The 22,242-nt window shown below is 42.9% G+C and overlaps 1 protein-coding gene across 2 annotated transcripts in view; it reads right to left on the bottom strand.

The window, feature by feature from the left end:
- The window catches only part of LEMD3 (LEM domain containing 3), a 209,161-nt gene that overhangs the window by 161,584 nt on the left and 25,335 nt on the right, over positions 1-22,242 (bottom strand). Inside the window, exons 2-4 of one of the 2 annotated variants that reach the window (XM_085653431.1) lie at positions 14,306-14,343; positions 11,716-11,779; positions 4,896-4,960 (exon numbers count right to left, since the gene is read on the bottom strand). In XM_085653431.1, the coding sequence (XP_085509557.1) occupies positions 4,896-4,960; positions 11,716-11,779; positions 14,306-14,343 (167 nt within the window). Of the gene's footprint in view, positions 1-4,895; positions 4,964-11,715; positions 11,780-14,305; positions 14,344-22,242 lie in introns of both variants that reach the window. The other variant, XM_085653430.1, reaches the window with a different exon arrangement.

Raw genomic sequence — 22,242 nt, forward strand, 5'->3', positions numbered from 1 at the left:
AATGCCACTGCAGGACTTATCCTCAACCTACCTCGCCACACCCATATCACCCCACATCTCTGAACTCAGACCCTACCTAGAGCTTCCGGCAGTTCATTTGCATTAGGTCGCCAGGAACTGCCCACCATGTCATTGGAGGTAATTAGATGTGAAAGGTGAGAAAACTGCTCCCAGAGCAGATACAGTGGTCTGGGAGAGGGGGAGGTATGTTCTTCCCCTGGCAGAAGACCAATTAGGGTGGTCCCAGGAACTGAATTCACTTGAAAGGGCTTGCCCTCTCACCAGCAAATGTTAGATACATTTTGAGAGGCTAAGCTGTTTCCTTAGTCAGATTGGTACCAAGTTGAGTGTGAAGGAAGGCTACCCCCCAAACACCCTTCCGCCCCCCCCTCCCCAAGCACCCCCCTGGACCAGCAAACACTGCCCCCCACCGTCTAAACCTGCACCCCCACCGCCCCAAATCCCCTTCCCCACCCCCCATCCCTGCCCCCCCAAAGACCCATCCACCCCCACCCCAAACCACCCACTCCCCCAGACCCACTTCTGAGTGACCACAGAGGAAAAGTTAGCAGGTTGGCCCCAGGAACTTTTACACAATCGTTAGAGGTGGCCAGGAGTCACCCCCAACAACAAGATGGACCCTACAAGGCTGGAGCCTCACTCCGCCTTTCTCAGAACACTTTCTGGACCTGCAGAAGAACAGGATAGGATCTGCTGTCTGCGACCTGGAAAGAGCTCTGAAGGACAGAAATCCCCTTTCCCTTATACTTGAGACAAAGAAGTTGACTCAAGGGTCAGTCTGGTAAACACCTGTGTGGCTAGAGCAACACAAAAAACTGCAAATCGCATTTGCCCTACAATTCCCAACTGAACAGAGGCAACTTGAACTTGGAATGTATTTTGGCAGTGGCCCCGGGCCTACACCCTGAGAGTCTCAAGGTCCTGTGGCACAAAGAAGTGTACTTCTGTGGTTGCTTTGGCACCACGAAAAAGTTTGGAATCTTTTGCTACAACGCTCCCGAGACAAGAAAACTTACAGCGAAAAATTACCCAACTGGTAGTTCCACGGATTCGGATTGAATTTCAGATTTGTCCCCTTGAAAGGTTCCTTCTGTTTTGAGACGTAAAAACGTTCAAGAAAAAAACCTCAATCTCCAGAGCCTTAGCTGGACAAATGGACAAACCTGTGGCAGGTATCTGACTAGCAGTTCCACGGCAGCAGCTAAAATATAAGATTCGTCCAAAGGGGAGACAAATTTTTCTTTAAAAAAATTACAACATCCTTTTTTGGATTCGGAGTTTGAAACTTTTTAGTTTCCAAACTTTCACCAGGATCACCTCACTTGGTGCATCCAACCAACGCTCTATCACGGTCAGCCTCAAATTGCGCCCAAGCCGTGGTCTATAAACTAAGATTGGTGCTTTTTGGTACTATTTTCACTTAAATCTTTAAAAATTTAAATCTCCCGTTATCTTTATTGATTTTCGATTGTGCGAAATAAAATAAACAAGAGAAGAGAATCTTTTATGTGGTCTCTGCTCTTTATGCATTTGGTACCTCCATTTTAATTGAATGGCTAAAGGTTTGTTCCGGATACCACTGATGCACTGTTTTGTATATATGACGTACTGTTTTGTATATACTCCTTACATATGGTGTATGTGCATTTATAATGCATCAGCATTTCATGCATTTGGTACCTACATCTCAACTGCAAAGCAATATAAATATATATATATATATATATATATATATATATACACACATATACATATATATATATATACATTCACTGAAAAAACCATAGGTTTCACACACGTTATAGTTAGGAATTAGCATTTAAAAAACCTTGCAAATTCACTGAAAAAACCATAGGTTTCACACATGTTATAGTTAGCGGAAATTTTACTGATAAAAAACCAATGAAATTCCCCCGTTATAGTTAGTGCAGGCAACTATAACTCACGCGACCGCAATCTTCTGCTGATGCTAATACTGTATTTAGACACTTATTTGGCCATGTCTTCTTCCATAAATTTTTAGCTATACATATATTACAAATATTTTTTTTTCATAAAGACACATATGTCATCAGCAGAAGATTGCGGTCGCGTGAGTTATAGTTGCCTGCACTAACTATAACGGGGGAATTTCATTGGTTTTTTATCAGTAAAATTTCCGCTAACTATAACATGTGTGAAACCTATGGTTTTTTCAGTGAATTTGCAAGGTTTTTTAAATGCTAATTCCTAACTATAACGTGTGTGAAACCTATGGTTTTTTCAGTGAATTTGTACGTTTTTTTAAATGCCAAGTTACTTTACGCCATTCGTGGCGTGCGCGCCCACTTAACGCAGTTCGTTTCGTGCGCGCACGGTGGGCACGCGGTGCGCTATGCGCACCGCGTGCCCACGTTACGCTAGATGGGCCATGTACGCACGATGCGCTTCGCGCACCGTGCGCACATGGAGGACATATGATGCACTTCGTTTTGAAAGGTAATATTTAAATTTTTCACACCTCTGATAAGCCATGCACAAATGGTGCCCTTCGGGCAGCATTTGCACACGGGGTGGGGAGAGTGTGGATAATTTTTTTTTAATATTTTTTACCGTACTCGTACGGTAAGCGTAATCGTCGAAATTAGCGAAAAAATAAAAATTCCGTTTTTGGCCTTGGGGGATCTTTGGGGACTCCCTCAACATGGCTAGGTGTTTTGGAGCTGTCCAAACAGTTTTTGTGCTTTGTATTTTAATCCACACTCTCAGTGCGAGAGAGAAAATGGCGGCCGCCGCTTCGTGGTTTCGGCCGATTCGAATGTTTACTAAGATCTAAGAGCCAATCAGAATTGCGCTCGCGTACGGTAAGCATACCGTAAGCGCACCGTAAGCTGGCTCAGATATATATATTGATTTAAAGGCTATTTTCTCAGAATCTACTGAACAGATTCACACCAAACCTACAAAAGGCACTTCCTTGACCTGAGGACTACCTCTCTGCCAAATTTCTAGTAATTCTGTTCAGCCGTTCGGGCTGTAGCTGTGTCTAAAGGTCCTATGGAAAAATGCATGGGAAAAACGCGTTTTGGGACCCCCCTTTTATCTCAGCCCCCGCTTGACGAATCCCCCCGAGACTTTCAGGGTAGGAGCGGAGCGTAGCGCCCCACCTATTTTGAAAAATTCGCGAGGATTCATCGACCGGCGCCAAAGTTCTTCAAAATAGAATGTTGCGGATTTCCTATGGAAACGTGGTCCTAACTATAACTACCTACTGGCGACCGCCAGTAGGAGATAAAAAAAACTATATATATATATATATATATATATATATATATATATATATATAAGTCAAATGTTCCTGCAACAGTTTTTTTCGCAAGCATATCTTTATTTTAAGTGGGGAGGTGTATTATTTATACTCTGGTGAAATTGTTTATGTTATTTCTGGAATGAATTTTGGGGTCCCATTCACTTCATCAGCAGTCCTCTTTGCACTATTTGATAGCAGCCACCTGCATTAAAGATGCAGCGGATAGTGACGGTTCTCCCATATGCAGACACCCATCGCATTTTTTCCAGGACTGACCTGTGATTATGCACCATCCCTTTCTAACTTAATCTGCACTGTCTTTTTACACAGTGCAGATTAACTGTTAATAACTTATTTGGTGATTTATTTACACACTGATCTACTCAGCCTAATCCTCGCCTTTCAGAGAAGTAAAATCCTCATAAGTGGGCATAATTTCCTTCTTCGTGGATGTGACAGCACTGCCACAGCTTTTTCCTACTAAGTTCTTACTAAACCTCCACACTATCAATCTGAAGTTCTACACCTACCTGGTGTATGCTTGTATGTCACAGAACCATCAACACAATTCAGGGAAAGATTCAGTGGGACCAATTTGATCCCTTTTCCCCACTCTCCCCTCTTTGTGGCTCATGATTCACTCCGCAACAGATCACCTTTTCGCTTTTACATTGGTAATATGCAAGTAGCTTTTTACAGCACATATTTAGCAACCGCAGTATGTTAATTTGGTAGCAGTTTTTCTTAATTGACTATATTTTGTTTTCTAGATGGGTCTGCTAGGTTACTCCAAAACCTTAGACAGTCCTGATGACTCACAAATACCATAAAGGACAAATCATCATCGCTCATCTGAGGAGACAGTAATCACAAACTATCCATTCAAAGGGCAATTAAATTATTGTACCAACTCACTTGCATTATTTCCTTTTAATCTTCAGTGTATCGTCCCTTCGAAACACCTTTTTCACGTGTCATCACTGATCATATCTGATAACTTTATACCTAAATAATTCAATCATTTGACTAGTACAGAAATACATGATTGCTACATATTTAAATATACGTTGGTCATGTGCAATTTCTTTTGTGCTTTTCACGCTGAAAGAACCAATAGTTGTGTATGACATATGTTAATTGACTATGACAAATGTGTCTTCCTGGTCAGGTGACTGTACTATATGAAAGAGTCAAACAACGCTAAGTTGAGATTTGTAAGGGACATTGTTGACACACACTGAAGGTTTTGTGTTATGTTCTTACTCATATGTTTTGGGCAAAGACATTCTGCTGCAAGCCAACATGAAAACCTTCTCAGTATATCCTCTGACCCATCAACAAAAACACACATTTATAAATCCATACAATCTTCCTTAGGTTTCCAAAAGTATTAAAGACACATTTTTACCTTCCATGTGTATCAATAACAAACAATATGTATACTAATCTGAGGTGTACAATCAGAGGAAACAGTTAAAACACACAAAATGAAAAGCCTTTTTATGAAAATGCAAATCAGTTAACAGAAAAAAAAAATCATAGAAATCACCTCCCACCTCATCTGTTTCTACCCTTTATTACTTACTATTAAATATGCCGCTGCCTCCTGGACGGAAAGACTTCGGTTGACAGAGTCACCACAATCATGATCTCCTGGTAGAATTACATTCTTAGTTATAAAGTTCAGCATCAGTTACATGCAAAACAAAATACTTTGATACTTCAAACAAACATTGGACACATTGGATGTGTGTGTGTATATATATATGAGAGAGAGGGCGAGAGAGAGACATATCTATAAAGTGGCAAAATGGCCATTACCTCAGTCAAATCTTACGCAAATGCACATTTAAATAAGACTGACATTGACTGCACATTTATACAAAACTGACATTGACAGACGGCTACAAAGTAAAACCTAAAATAAAAAAGTTGCCGCATCATAACAATTTTTACAGATGTCAAACATAACTGTTGCATCATGGTGCAGGACCTTAAAATCTTTTTCCTAGTAGTGGGTGAAATTTGAATAATTTCATATTTGCACAACTACACCAGATTTCATAAAAATTTCACAGGAGAACGCAAAATTAAAATGCTTTAGTGTGAAATATGCCTCACGCCCACATTGGTGAGAAGATGCATTTCTCACTAAAACCAGCACACAAGAACACATAGGTACTGCAATCAGTTGCTCACGTTTCGGTCATTTGCGCTGGTCCCAGGCACCCACAATAGGAACTCTGCACAGTCTTTAATTATGTGACCAAGCGAAATTGAATAATTTCAGGAATTTTGCGTAATAAGTGTAATGTGAAATGATGGAGATTGGGAGAGATTAAGCCGGCATAATGAAAAATTCACTTAGTATTGCATTTTACCATTTACAGTAACCATAAACTTAAATGGGTAATCAAAAGCATTTTAAATGCTGCCTAACCAAGGCTAGAGCTACCAAATTTCGATTGCCTTTTTTAACCCCTTGTGTGCCCATGACGAGCTGGACTCGTCATGGGCCGCGGTTGCGCTGTGCCCATGACGAGTCCAGCTCGTCATAAACCCCGCCCGCTAATGTAACGGCCGGCACAGGGCGGGGAAAGGGCGTGGCACACAAGGGGTTAAAATATAATGCCTAATTAACAGTAACTTACCAAAAACAACCTTGTATCATTACCCTAATTTATCTACCCTAATCAAGTAAATCATGAATAAAAATGCAGCCAGATAGGCAGCAATCACAGAAAACTGAAAACAAGGACATAACTCTTTTAAAAGGAGCCAGCAGCTTCCTTATTTCATCTGGCCTTGTAATGCAACTTGCTTCAGAGAACCGGTTCTTTTGACAGTACACTGAATGACACCTTTGAAAGGTTCACTGCTGAGAACCAAGGAGATTTAACCCGGGGTAGGTGGGTGTTCGTTTTGACTTCAATGAAGATTACTACAAAGCACACCTAGGATTACAAGAAAGCAGTGTTCACTTCTGCATCCTAGGAACTTCACTGATGACATTACAATGGAATAACAAGCTCATCCCAAAATCTCACTGCTGCTTGAAAGACCATGGACTGACAGTAAGAATGAGACAAAATTTGCAGTATGCAATCTATTCAAATAAATTTCTCAAGAAAGTCTGAATAAGTGCTTGTTTACTTTGGCATCTGATTCCAAGCATTAGGATTTATTGAAAGTGAACAGACCTACAAGTTGTGGCCCTGCAATGTCATCATGCCACTGATGCTTTTTCGCTTGTTGAAAGAGCTCCTACTTGCAAGGTTCAGTTAGCCAGTTGGCTAGCATGATGCATAGAACAATCCATCTAGAAATAGACTGTTTGGCCAGGTAGTATCCCATACTTAAAGGAACAGTTTTAAACAACTGAACGATTTCATGCTGTCTTTTGTTTTGTCTAGACAGAACTCTGGAACTCTTCAAAATCACTCAAGTGTGCAAAGATCTTTCTGCCGCTGGTGGTGAGGGATTCTTAAAATCCAATGGCAATGAGAAGAATTCATGCACATGAAACTCATACACCACTTTCAGGAGGAATGAAAGGTGAGCCCTTATTGCTACCTTAACTAAATGTAACCCAATTAAGCTGTAATAGCAGCCAATTGCCTCTTAACGGAGGAGAAATTGAATCCAGTCTTGGTCAGCTGAAGCAGGAAGGCAACGGGATCAATGCTCTTCTTTGGACACCATAGATAACAAGCATTGGCATAGCCAATAGGTCTCACCTTTGGGACCTTATGTGTTTAGCCATGCAACTGTTGATGTTGCACCAAGGATATTGTGCTGCATAATTAAATACTTATAAGGTCCCAAAGGCGAGACCTATTGGCTATGCCAATGCTTGTTTATTTTATGCAACTAACAACCATTGACCTAGTCAATAGTTCTGGCTTGTTGTAGGTGTAATGTTACTTGTTCTAAGTGTAACGTTACTTGTTGTATTATATATCTGGATGCAATGACAGAAGCAACAAAAATACCAGTCGGGCGGCACATTATATTAAGCACAGATTTTTAGCTTATGTGTTTTAAGCCATGCATTTTATTACATGAAACACCCTTTTGAAGACACCCCCCCCCCCTAGTTCTTTCATCCCACTTAAAGCTCTGGAAACAACACCATGTCACAGACGCCCCACGTCCAGGCACTGTGCAGAATGCTTGACTCATGCCTTCCACTTTTCCAGATTGCCTATGTGCAGGGGCATAGTGAACCCTGCCCCACCCCACCCCTTGCTTTAGGAACTACAGCGAGGGTGGAGTTTTTAATGTGAAAAGGTGAGTAAGTAAGTGAAGGGATGGATGGCTGGGTAGATGAGTGAAATGATGGATGGGCAAGTGAAAGGGTGGAGGATGGGCAAGTGAAAGGGTGGAGGATGGGCAAGTGAATGGGTGGATGGATGAGTGAAATGATGGATGGATTGATGAATTGATAAGTGAAAGGATGGATTGATGAATTGATAAGTGAAAGGATGGATTGATGAATTGATAAGTGAAAGGGTGAATGGAATGACTGATGAGTGAAAGGGTGGATGTAAGGCTGGATGTGTGAAAGGGCGGGTAGATGGACAAAAGGATGGGTGGAGGAGTGAAAAGGTGGATGGATCAGTGAAAGGATGGATGAATGATAGGTTCAATGGATGGATTAATGAGTATATGAGTAGATGGGTGGGTGGGTGGATGGATGGCTAAGTGAAAGGGGAATTGAAAGAGAAAGGGGGGGGATGAGTAAATGGAGGACTGAACGGGTGAATGGATGGGTGGAAGAGGGGATGGATGGGTGGAAGAGGGGATGGATGGGTGGAAGAGGGGATGGATGGGTGGAAGAGGGGATGGATGGGTGGAAGAGGGGATGGATGGGTGGAAGAGGGGATGGATGGGTGGAAGAGGGGATGGATGGGTGGAAGAGGGGATGGATGGGTGGAAGAGGGGATGGATGAGTGTACAGATGGATAGGGTGAAAGGGTGGATGGATGATGGATGAGTAAAAGGGAGGATTGAGGGATGGATGAGTGAAGTGATGGAAGGATACATGATGGATAGGTTTGTAAATGGATGAATATGGACATGGATGGGCACACAGATGGAAGGGCAGAATGAATTGTGAAAGACTGAATGATGGATGAAAGTACGATTACACATTGTAAGCCCCATTATCTTAAGCAACATTTCCTATACATTGACTCTCACTTTTATATGAGTGATTGTCTCTATGTAAAATGTGTGTGTTGTAACGCACTCCCAACACACGGCAGCCTCTGATCGCGTTGCTAGAAGCACTGTCGTCGGAAGTGCAGTTACGTCATATTATTTCAGCTGCCTGCAAATCCCCAGGCTTCAAAGCATGTTTACTGTATTAAGTCCCTGATGGCGACGATGCTGTAAAATTGCGCCCCCACTAATTGGAGTTAATGGGAGGTGCGCACACGACACCCCATTCCAAATTCGGTGTTTGAATGGGGCATATGTTCCAACAGTGCATGGCAATCTCCCGTTCTGATGTGCTGATTTGCGTCCACTTTGTAACCCTGTTTTGGGCGGAATTTGGGGTGTCAATTGATACTGTATACGTCTAAATCGGAATACGACCAGCAATATCATATGAGCAGAATGTAAAGCTAGTGTGGGGGGTATATTCCAAATTTTGCAACGAGGAAGCGGAGTGCAGCACCGGGTAATATCTTTGCATTATTGTTAATGCTTTAAAGATCACCTGGCGACCGGTGGAACTGCCTTGTGGCCCTGAGATGTGAACAGCCTTTCTTAGAAGACTTTAGGGGTGCATTCAGAGTTAGCGGCGGTTTGTTTAGTGCTTTTTCTGGAGCCCAGAGGAAGCTGTCATTGCCAATGTCAAGGTGAAACTGCAGCAGAGCACGTTGCGGCGGTGTTGCAGAGCTTGGGGTCAGTGAACAATCTTCAAGGGAGGGATTCAGAAGGCAGCAGCTTGCCGGTAGGGAGAGCTGGAGGCCTGGAACGTGAAGCATACGACCCACATCAAACAGATGTGCTGGCCACGTGTGTTAAAAGTAACAATAAGTCTGCAACTTTTTGTTTTTGTTCACATTTCTTTCTTAAAATGTTATCCTCCAAAGTACAAAAACAGTGAATAACTATCATAGAGCAGTCAAAAAACGGAGAGGCATGTTGTCATACAGAAAAAATATGCAATAGGAATAAGAAGAAAAGGAAGAGAATGAAATAAGAAGGTAGAGAAAAGAAAGAAGAGGATACCAAAGCACAAAATTAAGATTCAATATCATAATCGCCATTTCAAATATTGACAAAAAGTGAATAGTATAACAAAAGTTAAAAATGTGTATTCAGACAAAAGAATAAAGAAACAAAGTAATATATGCATCAAGACAAATCCGTAGAATAAGCACATGATTATCAAAAGGAGATGACCGAATCAAAACCAGCGTAAATTTATGAAGGGGCCCCAGTTCTTACAAAGCTAAAGTGGTGTGACGCAAACAGGCGACTGATTGGGGCGTCACAGCTTTGTTCAATGCACTTCCTCCTAGGCAATGTCATCTCCCATCGATTAAATATATGCTTTTTTTTTTCTTCCTGATTACAACATGCATGCCCCAAGAGGCCATTTTTTTGTTGTAAAGCTGAGCTGTATAATTTAAATGGTCGTTTGAGGAGCCCTGGTTGAATCTGTTTAATTTCAATGAGATTTAGGTCTGATCGAGAATGGCCGAGCCGTCTGCTGATGGCATTGGGGACACATCGTGTAATGCGTTTCCCCGTATGAAAGCGGAGCCCGCTTGTTACTGAGCGCCTACTCCATGTAGCACGATCCTACGCTTCTATCTCTGATGCGCCGCGTCTTGTGCTGAACATTGCAATTGCAAGTTTTCTTGCTGCGATTTTAAAGCTTCCACAAGATTTGGTTCCAGGCCAGCTAACACCCCCAGATGAAAACGAGGTGCAGGAACCCAGGAGTAGCAGCGCACATAACTAGTGGTGCGCGCACACCACAAAGGAACGGGGGGAGGGAGCGCGGCAGCGAGGCGAATGCGCGCTGCTGCGCATGCTAGCCACCGTCGGGAATGGGCATTTCAAAGAGGGGACATTGTCCCGCCTTTGCCCAATAGCGTGCAGTTTTTTTTTGTTTGTTTTTTAAAGCACGCGCAAGCCAATGCCAGACAGGGAAAGCGAAACCACACGCACGAGCGTGTGAGTAGCTGTCTAAACCCCGTACAAGAGGTCTCGCACTGCAACGCTAGGCACGACATCTAAAAAGGAACACATTTAAAGGCATGCGCTTCTCTGGTGCAAAAATTCTTAGCCTTTTTAATGATGCATGGGCCATCTTTGGATACGTTCAAAAGCCCATACTGGATTTGAGAACCATGCTGTCAATTTCAAGTATGTTTATTCTAAACAAGGGAACCCGTAAGGTAGGAAGGACCTTGGGTACTTACTATTATGAAAAACAATTGGTCCTTCAAACATACATAAGTGTAAGAACAATGAGTATAGACCAGAATCAGTGCTATATGAAGTGAAAATGTCCAGCCGGACAAATAGATTTAATATATTAACCGTGATTAATCGAAATTACAAAGAGCGTAATAGAGTGGGACACAGTCCTGTATCCTTCGACAAACAAAACATAAGAGACAATCACATATATTTAGACATTTTCCAGGCGAAACAACCAAGCTTAACGCCGATCCAGATAATAGGGGCTAGCTTTTTAGAAAGTAAACCGTAATGCACTACTTTTAACACATGAGTTTAACGTGCATGCTGTTCAACAAGTCGACGAGGTTTCTATCTATAACAAGATACATAGAGCATCATCAGGACAAAGTAATGACAAGCCTGAGAGCACACTGCCGGAATTATGAGTGTGCGGGGGGAAAAACGGAGAAGGAGTCGGTCCGGGGGTTTGAGACCTATGCTAGCTGAGCGTTTTTAGACAAGAGGCTCACTAAGCGGGTGGGTTCCGAAAATTACTGAAGTTGCGGCGCCGGTGGTTGAGTAATACCAATTGGGCATCCGTGGCGGTGTAGGTGCTCTTGCCGATCACAAGTGTAGCCGTATAGTCATGATGTTCAAGACGAGCTGAATCGCTAGTGAAGGGAGCCCGCGAATCAGGGAATCGGTCAATTTCAAGTATGTCATACTAGAATGCAATAGCTGATCAGGGGGGTTTCCTTTGAGATTTCCCCAACAAGTGCAGTAAATAGATGTTCCACCAATGCCACAGCTGTTCCCGGTGAATACAAGGTACATCTTGGTCCTAGGACATGCAACCTGTAGCCTATTTTGACAATCATTAGCACTCAAACTGGAAAAAAAAGCCATTCAGGAATGTAACAAAACTGCTACTTTTTTTTTTTAAACTCGGAAGTAAATGTAGAAAGAAGTGACATTACCTGCAATTTTGGCCAACTTGTCGTGCAATATATGAAGGGTGCTCATTACATTTTTTTTCTTTGTCTGAAAATTAAGTGAATAAAAACTTAATTGCAAAACAAATCCTGAAAGTTTTAAATAGAATAAAAAATGCTTGTTGATAATACACTGAAGGATTACTAAAAGGAATTTGTCAAGTAGAGTCACTTTGAAAATTGTTTTTAACTGTTGTAACTTTTAAACGCTTGAAAGAGTATTGATCTAATTAACAGGTCACAGAACTATAGCCATTACAAAAACAAAAATAACATGCAGTGATTCTGAAGCTACCCACAATATGCAGGAGCATTTTGTGACTCATCTGACAGAAATAACCGAAAATAGTTGGCACAGTAGAGTTTAGAAGAAAACGACATAGTAGCCTTTTCCCCCGAACTGTGTTGTGTGCAGCAGAGAGGAAGCTTGCATGTACACCATCTGGAGATGTGGAAAGAGATCCTAAATAACCGAGCAAACCCTTTAACCTATCAAAAACATCTATGGTTCCTTTTAGTCACTTTGAACATTTGCTCACATAAGACCAGCATAAATACACCTTTAAAATTTGCCTCATCTGGCTCTACTGCAAGCTTCACTTAAAACAAACTTTAATGACAGAATTGCATGGTGCATTTTCTTGTACAAAAACCAGAAGATTCTACAGCTAAATACTAGTGCTTTCTTCCCCCAAACAGAATATCCAAAGAACTGGAAATTCAGAGACACATTTTGCCAGTTTTTTCAAATTAACTATGATCTAAATTACATGAGTCTCAAGTAAAAGGGTGTGAATCGGAACACATTTCTAAACACAGTGACCACTTCACTTATCTATTAGCATCATTTGATACTGTGTGCAGGATATTCTTCCTGCTATAATGCACCTGTCACAGCAGTAAATACCAACAGCTACAGAGCAATTACTCTGACGTTTCCTCAACTTCCTTTGCATTTGATTATAGCCATTCGCAGATTTACATGGATGTTGTGAATATGTCACACAAAGCCACCCAGATCTCGCCAGGCATTATTTACAAGATGACCAACAGTTGGCAATAAAAAAGTAGCAAGACACTCTAGACCTGTAAACTCTAACTCCTTTGAACTTGAGTGCTTGTTGAACATAAGGCTTTTGCCAGATAAACAATTTAGGGAGTGCAATTCTCAAAGACTCACAGGAATCTGACAGCTGAAAACCAGATCAACTGGAAAGCTGAGGCACAACCAATAAAGCAAAGCAGTATCAGACACAACTCAAGACATCACAGGCAGTACTGTAAATCCAGGGAGGAGGGCCAATTTACATAAGTGGCAAAAGCAGGTGGCCACAGAGCACCACATTCTGAGCATCACCCCCCTTCCTCTCCATCTTAAAAGAGGGCCACCCTGGCCCCTTCACCCCATGAGACCTGCAAATCATAGGTTTTAAGAGCAATTTCATGTAACAAGGCAGAAAGCTCTGTAAGATTTGTGGCTACACAGAGATGCCATGGGCTAGCTCTAGGCTGTGACACTGCGTCTTGGCTCAGACTCCGCATACAGAAGCCATGCATCTGGTGATGCCCTCACCACAACTACATCGTAAGCTTCCCCTAGTTAAAATGAACAAGCACTGGCAGAAACGACGGGAGGGCTGGAAGCAATACAACATGGGAAAGGAGAATGGGAGCAGAAAGCAACACAATTGGGCCCTAAAATTAAGCATTTCACCCAAGGGTGCGTGAGGGCTTTTATCCTTTAAAACCTGGGACTTACAACAGGAATGTAGATAACACTAGGCCTGTGTCTTTCCTTTCACCCGAGCGTTGGGGGTCCCCAAAAATTAGTATTTGTTGTGACAGAATTAAATTGAAGCTAAGAGATGGTGTGTTCCGACCTGGGAGCAAGATCACTGTTGATAATATCGGTTAGCCTGTGAAACACCATATCGGGTAGAGGTACACAGACAAAAGCCAGCTCATAAGGTCCATTTGAGCTTTGAGAATCATAGGAATGTCAGAGAAAGGTTGAAGTGCATACAATCTTCACAAACAAAATGCATTTCTTTGGGTTGGGGCTGGGTCTGGCCAAGTCTACACAAATGTATGTACTTCCATATTTTTTCCACAAATGACATGGGGGCAACGTGTCATGCTTGACACCCATTTACAATTGACAATTAAGAGGAAGGTGATTCGCGAGCTACAGATGATTATATGATGTCTAACTTAAATAGGACACATGGGCCGACAGATGAAAAACGAGACTACACTAAGCAGATTATAATGCTCCAAAACATTATGGGTGAAGATTTAATTTACACATACGCGATTAATGCTATGTTCATATTTCTTGAGTAGCAGTATCAACTGGTTGACAGGTAAGATGGTTCATGATATTCTGTTGATAGAACCATAAAAGGCAGGCTACCAAAAACGTTTTTTTTTTGGCAGAGTTTTATTCTTACCCTTGCTTCAAAAATAGCTGCAGATTTGTAAAGAAGAAATCTTGCACAATGCTAACATGTTTAACAAACCTATATCCAATAAACAACACACATAGTAAGATCAATAAGATGTGTGTTGGACTCACTTGTATTGCTCCAACTTCCTCAGAAATGGCACTTCTCACTGAAAATGGGGGTGGAGAAAAAAAACAAAAAACTTATTTTAGCACAGCAGTAAAACTTATTTGTATGCCCCAAAAGGCCTTTTCCACACACACTTAAAATAACTAGCAAATAAAAGGTTAAGCGATGCCTAAGAAACCTCTTTCATTGACAGATAATAAAAGCACAAAAGTTGACATGGAAACTTTGAAAAAAAATCTGGCTCCTTTCTTAGATTTTTTTTTTTTTTTTTTTAAACAAAATAGAGCCCAGAAACAATGAACTATCTAGCACATATTGCACTTCAATTGTGTTAACTTGAAAAGGACCACAGAACAGAAATTTAGGTAAGAAACATTTTGAAAGGATTCTTGTGTTCCTTCTTCCCCTCACCTGCCTTTATTTTTATTTAATTCCCCATTCCTTCAACCACCCCCATCAACACTTCCATTGATCGCCCACCCCTCGTGGTCTTTTTTTATTTATTTTAATTGAATTTTACAACCAAGAAAGACAGGATAAATAATATCAATTATAACTAAGGGGAGAAACAATTTAAAAAAAAAAAACAATCACAGTATGTATATATAATAGTTCCAGGAACATTCCCATTCTTAGTACACGATTTCACAAGGCTTTACAGTAGGGGATGGCGAGCACTACAAGTAGACAATTACAAACATCAGTGGGAAACTATAATGACATTATAGAGGAACAATGTGTGGCGAGAGATCCCAAGGAAGAACCTCAAAAGCGGCCTACAAGAATACATCAAAGAGCCACACAAGAACAATTCCCAAGGGGGAAAACAGTAATATCCTACCACTGCCCCTGCCAGACTCCTGCAGGGAGTGAGGAAAAGAGTCCACAGTTATCTTGTTTACACCTTATCTGCCAGGTAATCTTGATATAGGCTCCAAATATTCTTAGGATGACTCTTTGGGGGTGGGGGAGGGGTAGGGGGGTGAGCAGAGTAATTCGCTATAGAGTTCAGTTTGTGTGTTACAATCTAACTTATCTCGCGACCATTGCGCTATAGTGGGAGGGGAGGGGGACCTCTGTCACAATGTACTGCAACCACACGCTTAGCTATCAGTAGTCCCATGTCGACCAAGCGCCTAATGCATTTGCAGATATGTTTGGAGAAGCCAAGCAGAGCTAACAATGGGTCAGGGTTCAGAGACTCTCCAGTAATATCACTACGTTTTTGGAAAATGGCCATCCAGTAGTTGGCTACTTCAGGGCATAGCCAAGCCATGTGGATAAACCCTGCGGGGTCAATACCACACCTTTCAAATCTTGCGGCGTCTCAGAGACCACATTTGTGTAGGCGGAACGGCGTTTAATATACTCTACTGATAAATTTGAAACGTACAATACGGTGCCGCTCGTTCAGGGAGTCGTGCAGTGTAGCCTCGCAGCAACAGCGCCATGTATCATCGTCTAATGCCCTTTCTAGATCAATTTGCCAGTCGAGCCTGGCTTTAGTGAAGTGATATTTCCGATAATCTTGGGTAAGAGATTAATTGTTTGAGACAACCTTCCGAGGGGATTCTGCCCACAGTAAGAGGGAGAAGGGGGCAACTTCCGGCCTAAACCTGTCAGCAATGGCGTCAGTGTCACGTAGGACCTTGCTGGTGGCTGCACGGAGTACTGTAACTCCAGTCATTTCCAATCTATGCTTCAGGATCGCCGCTAGTGTGGCACCCGGGTGCTCACCCTCACCATATGATTTGGCGACGGCGTACTTGCCAAGAAAAGTAACTTCTTTGTCAGCAGTCTTGGGATATTCTTCCAGTGTATATCTTAATTCCGCAACCACCTGTTCGGCTCCCACCTCCAGGGCCTCCTGTTCAAGGGCAGCAAGTTTCCTTTCCAGGACTGTCCGGTGATCCCAGATAGAGCGGAGTACTCCTGAGTGTTTGGACTTAGCAATCCCTCTTATGTAAACTTAAAAGGCTTTCCATATCGTTGTGAATAGAGGAACCAAGCCTATATTAGTGTCGAAGACGACCTCAATGGCTTCTGCCATTTCCGCCTTGAACACGTTATCAAGCAGGGTGTAAGGTGGAAACCGCCAGGTAAAAGGGGCTGGTCTTTTCGATAGTGTGTTAAATCATAATTGAACCGGGGAATGGTCAGAGTCTGAGCATGGGTGAACTTCACAGCCGCAGATAGCAGCGGCCAGTAGACAGGAGAAAAAACAGTAATCGATCCTGGTATACAGGTTATGCGGGATGAGTAGTGCGTGAATCCCACCCCCCCCCCCCCCCCCCGGGCCACTATTTCTGGAGCGCCAAGCATTTATCATGTTCAGCTCTGCTATGGCATCCGCGACAGTTTTAGCAGGCATGGACTGCCTACGCGCCGGACCCCCAGAGCGGTCCAGAGGAGGATTGAGGTTGCAATTGAAATCTCCTCCCCAAACTAATGGGAACGATGCCCAACGTCTCAGGTGTACCAGCAAGTCCCTAGGTTTGCGCGTTAGCGGAATTAGGGCCATATACATTAATAGCAATAAACCTTGCGGTCTTTTCAATGCATACATCTTAGATTTCGTATAGGGACTAAAAGGTTCCAATTGCTGCTGGGCTCCTCCATTTGCTGTAAATGCACTTTATTACAAGTAGAATTACTATTTTGACCCAACCGGTACTTGGGTCAACATCTTATTTGCACAGACCTGCTCATCAGTCGTAATCATATGTGAACGAAAAGCAATCAGGTATTCGCCTTTTAAACTTGCAGCTCATAAACAGTGTACGGAGACTTCAGCCGAAATAAAGTCGGACCCGGACCCACTGTCGTCACCGGAAAGCGCTTAAAATTCACTCACTGGCTCCCGCAGCGCGCGACGAGGGTGTGCCTGGTACGCGCGCAGGCGAAGCCAAGGGCGGGCCAGTCTGCGCCCGGGCCACATCTCTTGGTTCCATCAACGGAGATACCAGAAAAAAGCCAAGTAAGGAGAGGGAATGGTATGTAAAGGAAATAACCCCTACCTTGTTGTTATACTTGGCTCATTGAGGATTCACGCATTTCCCTGAGATGGGGAAAAAAGAAACCTACACCTGCTCCTAAATGCACAGATGCCACATTAGATGGCTACCTACAGAAGGCCATGGGGCCGATTAATAAAGAAATCGAACTGGCTGAACGCAGGCTTTCGTTGGCTCCACTACCACCACCTGTAGACATGAATATGCGCTCTGCATAGCCTGTCCCTTTATCATCTATAGAGGGGCATTAGGATCAGCCCCAGCCTCCGACGCGGACCCACCAACATCACCGGTAAGCGCCTGGAGGCGCTTCAAATTGACTTGCGGGCTCCACAGAGGACCAAAATGCGTCCGGTGGGAAAAGGAAGCACATGGACCCGATTGGGACTGGTCAGTGAGTTTTGGAACAGTTGCCAAAAGGTCAAGAGGACAAAGCAAAATCCCCCTGGATCTGTGGGAAGACCCCGTGGGGGAGGTGGGCCTGCAAAGACTGTCTGATGTGGACATGGTGTCAGCCCGCTTTGGGAAAATAATGTTGAACTCGCTAGAGCCTATTTTGTCCCAGCTGGCTCACATAGGAGGAGCAGCTTCGCCAATTATTGCTGTTTTCAGGGAGTTTGGCAGAGCTAAGTAGGTACAAGGAAAGCTGTCCTTTGGGTAAAGGCCCGGTAATGAGGGGAGAAAATGTTACCCTTAGTGCTCCCAAGAGCGGGAGGGCTGTAACAGATGGACCTATAGTTCCACGTGCAGTGGCCAATCCATCAGATTTTCACCTGGATATGGATAACCACACTGATCCTCAAACTGCGCCGCTAATTCGGGCACGTGGTCAAGAGAGGAGCGTTAACAGTGAGCACAGGGTTCCTAATCCCCTGAGCTCTGATAGGCATAGCGGGAGGATAAGAAGGATAACGTATTCTACAGAAAGACAGAGTTCACACAGAACATTGTTATCTAGTCCGCGTTGGGAAGCTAAGTTGCATGTCATTGGCGGAAATGTTTTAAGAATGTAAAAATTGTAGCTTCCCCAGCGGTCCGTCCTATTAGGGATTGGCTAATAAAACCGGAAGTTCAGTAATGGGGAATATGAGAATTCGATTGTGTTGGCGTTAGTCTGTGGGAACAGACGGGGAGTGTCAGTCGTAGATTAGAAAGATATAGGGTGGATCGACGAGATATAAAGCCCTATTTATGCGAAGTGGCTTTTAAAATAGCAAATTGTGATGTTTTTGAAGATAAGAATTGAGGGGTTGTGTTTGGTCCTGGACTGGGAGGACCAGAGAGGAAACGCATTTCAGGAGGGTTAATCCGGAGTCGTGATTGGCTGGCCAACTAAGTTTGACAAGATATTAGGGAAGGACAAGAAGATTATCTTTCGTGGATACGGAGGCGGAAGAGGAATAGTTTTAGAAGTTACTTGCAGGATATTTGTGAACATTATTTTTGGAGGAAGATTTTTTTTGCTGGGATGAGGTTGAATTACTATGATTAACAAGCACGGAATAGAAACCAGTGGTGCGCGACAGAGGAGCGAGGGAGCGTGGCAGCAAAGCAAACGCGCGCTAATTATAAACACATTTATAATTAAAACCAGATGCCGCTACTGCGCGTAACAGACACCAATAGGCCATAGGCGGTTACATTTCTAAAAAGGAAGCTGGGACATGCACCCGCCAAGCGTGGTGACAAGAGCGTGTGTAAGTCATAATGCATGGTGTATCTGCAGAATGGCACACGGGGCATCAGCATTATGAGGTGTATGCACTATGCATGCATCGTATCCTCATGATTTTTCTTTGCAGATAATGCACATCACCGGCAAAAAGCATTGGCATAGCTAATAGGTCCCAATGACTTTGCCAATGCTTGTTTATTGATGTGGAATACACAGGGCACCGTTTCCTCAATGAAATAAAACTGATGTCCAATCAAGTATATATTCATATAGCCAGGAAACAATTGATTTTGTATTGTGTGCTAGATTATTACTACGTAGAACACACAATTCCTAACCACCTTGGATAAGCTGCAAAATTTTTATAGCCATGTGCTTTCCGTGGGCACAATCTGCCCCCAGGGAAGCCATAGCTATAAAAAAAAGAAATTACAAAAAAAAAAAAAAAAGAGGGAGAGTCTCTCTTTCTATAGATGATATGTCTCTCTCCCCCTTTCGCTCTATACACACACATATATATATATATATACACACACACACACACACACACATATATACAGAAACACATGTATATATACAGAAACACATGTATATACACAAACACACACACACACACACACATCTATACACACACACACACACACACATATATATATATTTACTGAAAAAAACATAGGTTTCAGGGGTGTTATAGTTAGCTGGACATTTCCCTCGTACAAAACCCTAGAAATTCCCCTGTCATAGTTAGTTCAGCTAACTATAACTCGCGCCCCCGCAATGCACTGCTGATGACGTCACATATTACATCACTCATGACATGGTCAGTGACATCACTGATGACATCTCTGATGACATCATCCATTGAGTATGTGTTTCTGAACAGTTTTAATATGTTTAATATATATATAGGGAAAGGCCTTTTGAAAAATAAGTGGGTGTACAAGTGTGTGAATGGATGATTTTTAGGTGCGGAACTGAGTCTATAAGTGAGTCATTAAATGTATCTTACTGCAGACTAAACTGTGTGAATGTCTGTATGTGTCTGTGTGTTGGTGTATAAGTGGCTGCATGGTTTTGTGAATAGCTATATGAGTGTCTATATGGGTTATTGATTGGTTGTCTGAGTATCTGTATGGGTGCCTGAGTGTTTGTGTGGGTAGGGTGTGTGTGACTCTGTGACTAGATGTGTGAGTGGGTGATTCAGTGGGTGCATGGTTTTAAGAGTGCATCTGTGATGGACTGTATGGTTGGGTGAGTATGTGTGGGTGTGTTAGTGATTGAATGTATCTCTCAGTTGTACATGTGTCAGTAACTACATATGTGAAACGCAGTGTATATGTGTGTAAGAGTATTTAACTATCTATATGTGAGGGTGTGTGATTTTGGGAGTGGCTGTATGCGCCATAGTGCAAGGATATCTGTGTCATGTGCCGTTTGTTTTTCTGCAGGAAGACACAGAATTTGTTAGTATTTTTATGAGTAAGTGAACTTGAGTGTGTTTAACTGTAAAGCTCAAATTTCGATGAAAAAAACTTTTTCAACACATTTGTGTGTGGGAAAGTTATGGCATCACCAGGCTGACACAAATTTCCTACAACCCAGCGTTCCCCCAGGTCTCCCGATAAAAATGGTGCCTCACTCGTGTGGGAGGCCCAAGTACCCGCGACAGGCAAGGGCCCAAAATGTATTGAGGGGACATCAAAACTCAACCTGGCTTTGCAAGGGGGGGGTCACCTGGGTTTTTGGCCCGTGCTCGGCGGCCAGTTATGGAAACCTACCAATCCCACACATTTCTGAAAACTAGACACCCGGGGGGGGGGGGGGGGGGGGGTATTCCAGGGAGGTATTGGTTGCATGGATCCCCCAACATTTTCAGAATCCCCTACAAACCTCAAATTTAGCTGGAAAAAAAAATCACTTGTTCCACACATTTTTTTATGGTAACGTTGTGGGATCACCGGGCTGACACAAATTTCCTACCACCCAGCATTCCCCCAGGCCTCCCAATAAAAATGGCGCCTCGTGTGGGAGGACCAAGTACCCGCAACAGGCGAGGGCCCAAAACGTTTTGTGATAGGCAATTTTGATGTCTCCTCAATACGTTTTGGGCCCTTGCCTGTCGCGGCTGAGTGATTTTTTCAGCTAAATTTGAGGTTTGCAGGGGGATTCTGGGTAAGAAAACGTTGGGGGATCCACGCAACCAATACCCCCTGGAATCCCCCAGGGTGTCTAGTTTTCAGTAATGTGTGGGTTTGTTAGGTTTCCCTAGCTGGCCGCCGAGCACGGGCCAAAAATCCAGGTGACCCCCTCTTGCAAAACAAGGGCGTTTGGTGATAGGCAATTTTGATGTTTCCTCAATACGTTTTGGGCCCTTGCCTGTCGCAGGTACTTGGGCCTCCAACACAAGTGAGTTTCTAGAAAGACTTTGGGGAACGCGGGGTGGGTGGAATTTTGTGGATCCACGTAGATTACAGAACTTTCCACCACAGAAATGCAAGGAAAATTTGTTTTTTTGGACAATTTTTTAGGTTTGCAAGGGATTCTCTATAACAGTACCTGGTGAGAACCAGCCAAGTCACCCCATCCTGGATTCTCCTGGGTGTCTAGTTCAGAGATGTATACGTTTGATAGGTTTCCCTAGGTGCCGGCAGAGCTAGGGTTTCAAAATCCTCTGCTAGGCACTTTACAAAACAAGCATTTGCAATGCAATAGGTCTCACATTTGCGAGAGTAGAAAGGACCACGAACTATGGGTACCCAAATAACTACTCAAAACGTTACTGGTATTATAAAAGTCTGTGCACTCCTGATCTTAACAAACATATTACTCTGCAGGGTTTAGCTGCCGATGGTTTTTGCTACAGTGCAAACGTTTGAGAAGCTGTCTTTAGAAAAAAAATGCCCCATCTTAAATTTTTCACATTTTATTGATGCTGTTTCCGGAGACATTTTTTAAAGTGGTTTCAGCATTTTGTTTCTAATCCATGAACATAAATACATTGTTAGAACTCCAGCCCTGACGAAGAGTTCGGACAAACTGTGCCCAAAACAAAAAACATCTAAAAAAGCTAACAAAGTGAAAAAGACAACTTTTGATACATTAAAAACAAGTAATGACGGAAACTTGCTGCCTAAAAATATCCAATCTTCGCACTCTCTGTAGAGGGTTAATCTAGCCAGCCAATCGTGCAAACCTATGTTGTCACCAGCAAAAGCATTGCCTTTAACTGTGGCAGCCAGAAGCAGGGAAG

The sequence above is a fragment of the Triturus cristatus genome, chromosome 4_1 (genome assembly GCF_964204655.1).
Source record: "Triturus cristatus chromosome 4_1, aTriCri1.1, whole genome shotgun sequence".
Taxonomy (NCBI): Eukaryota; Metazoa; Chordata; class Amphibia; order Caudata; family Salamandridae; genus Triturus; species Triturus cristatus.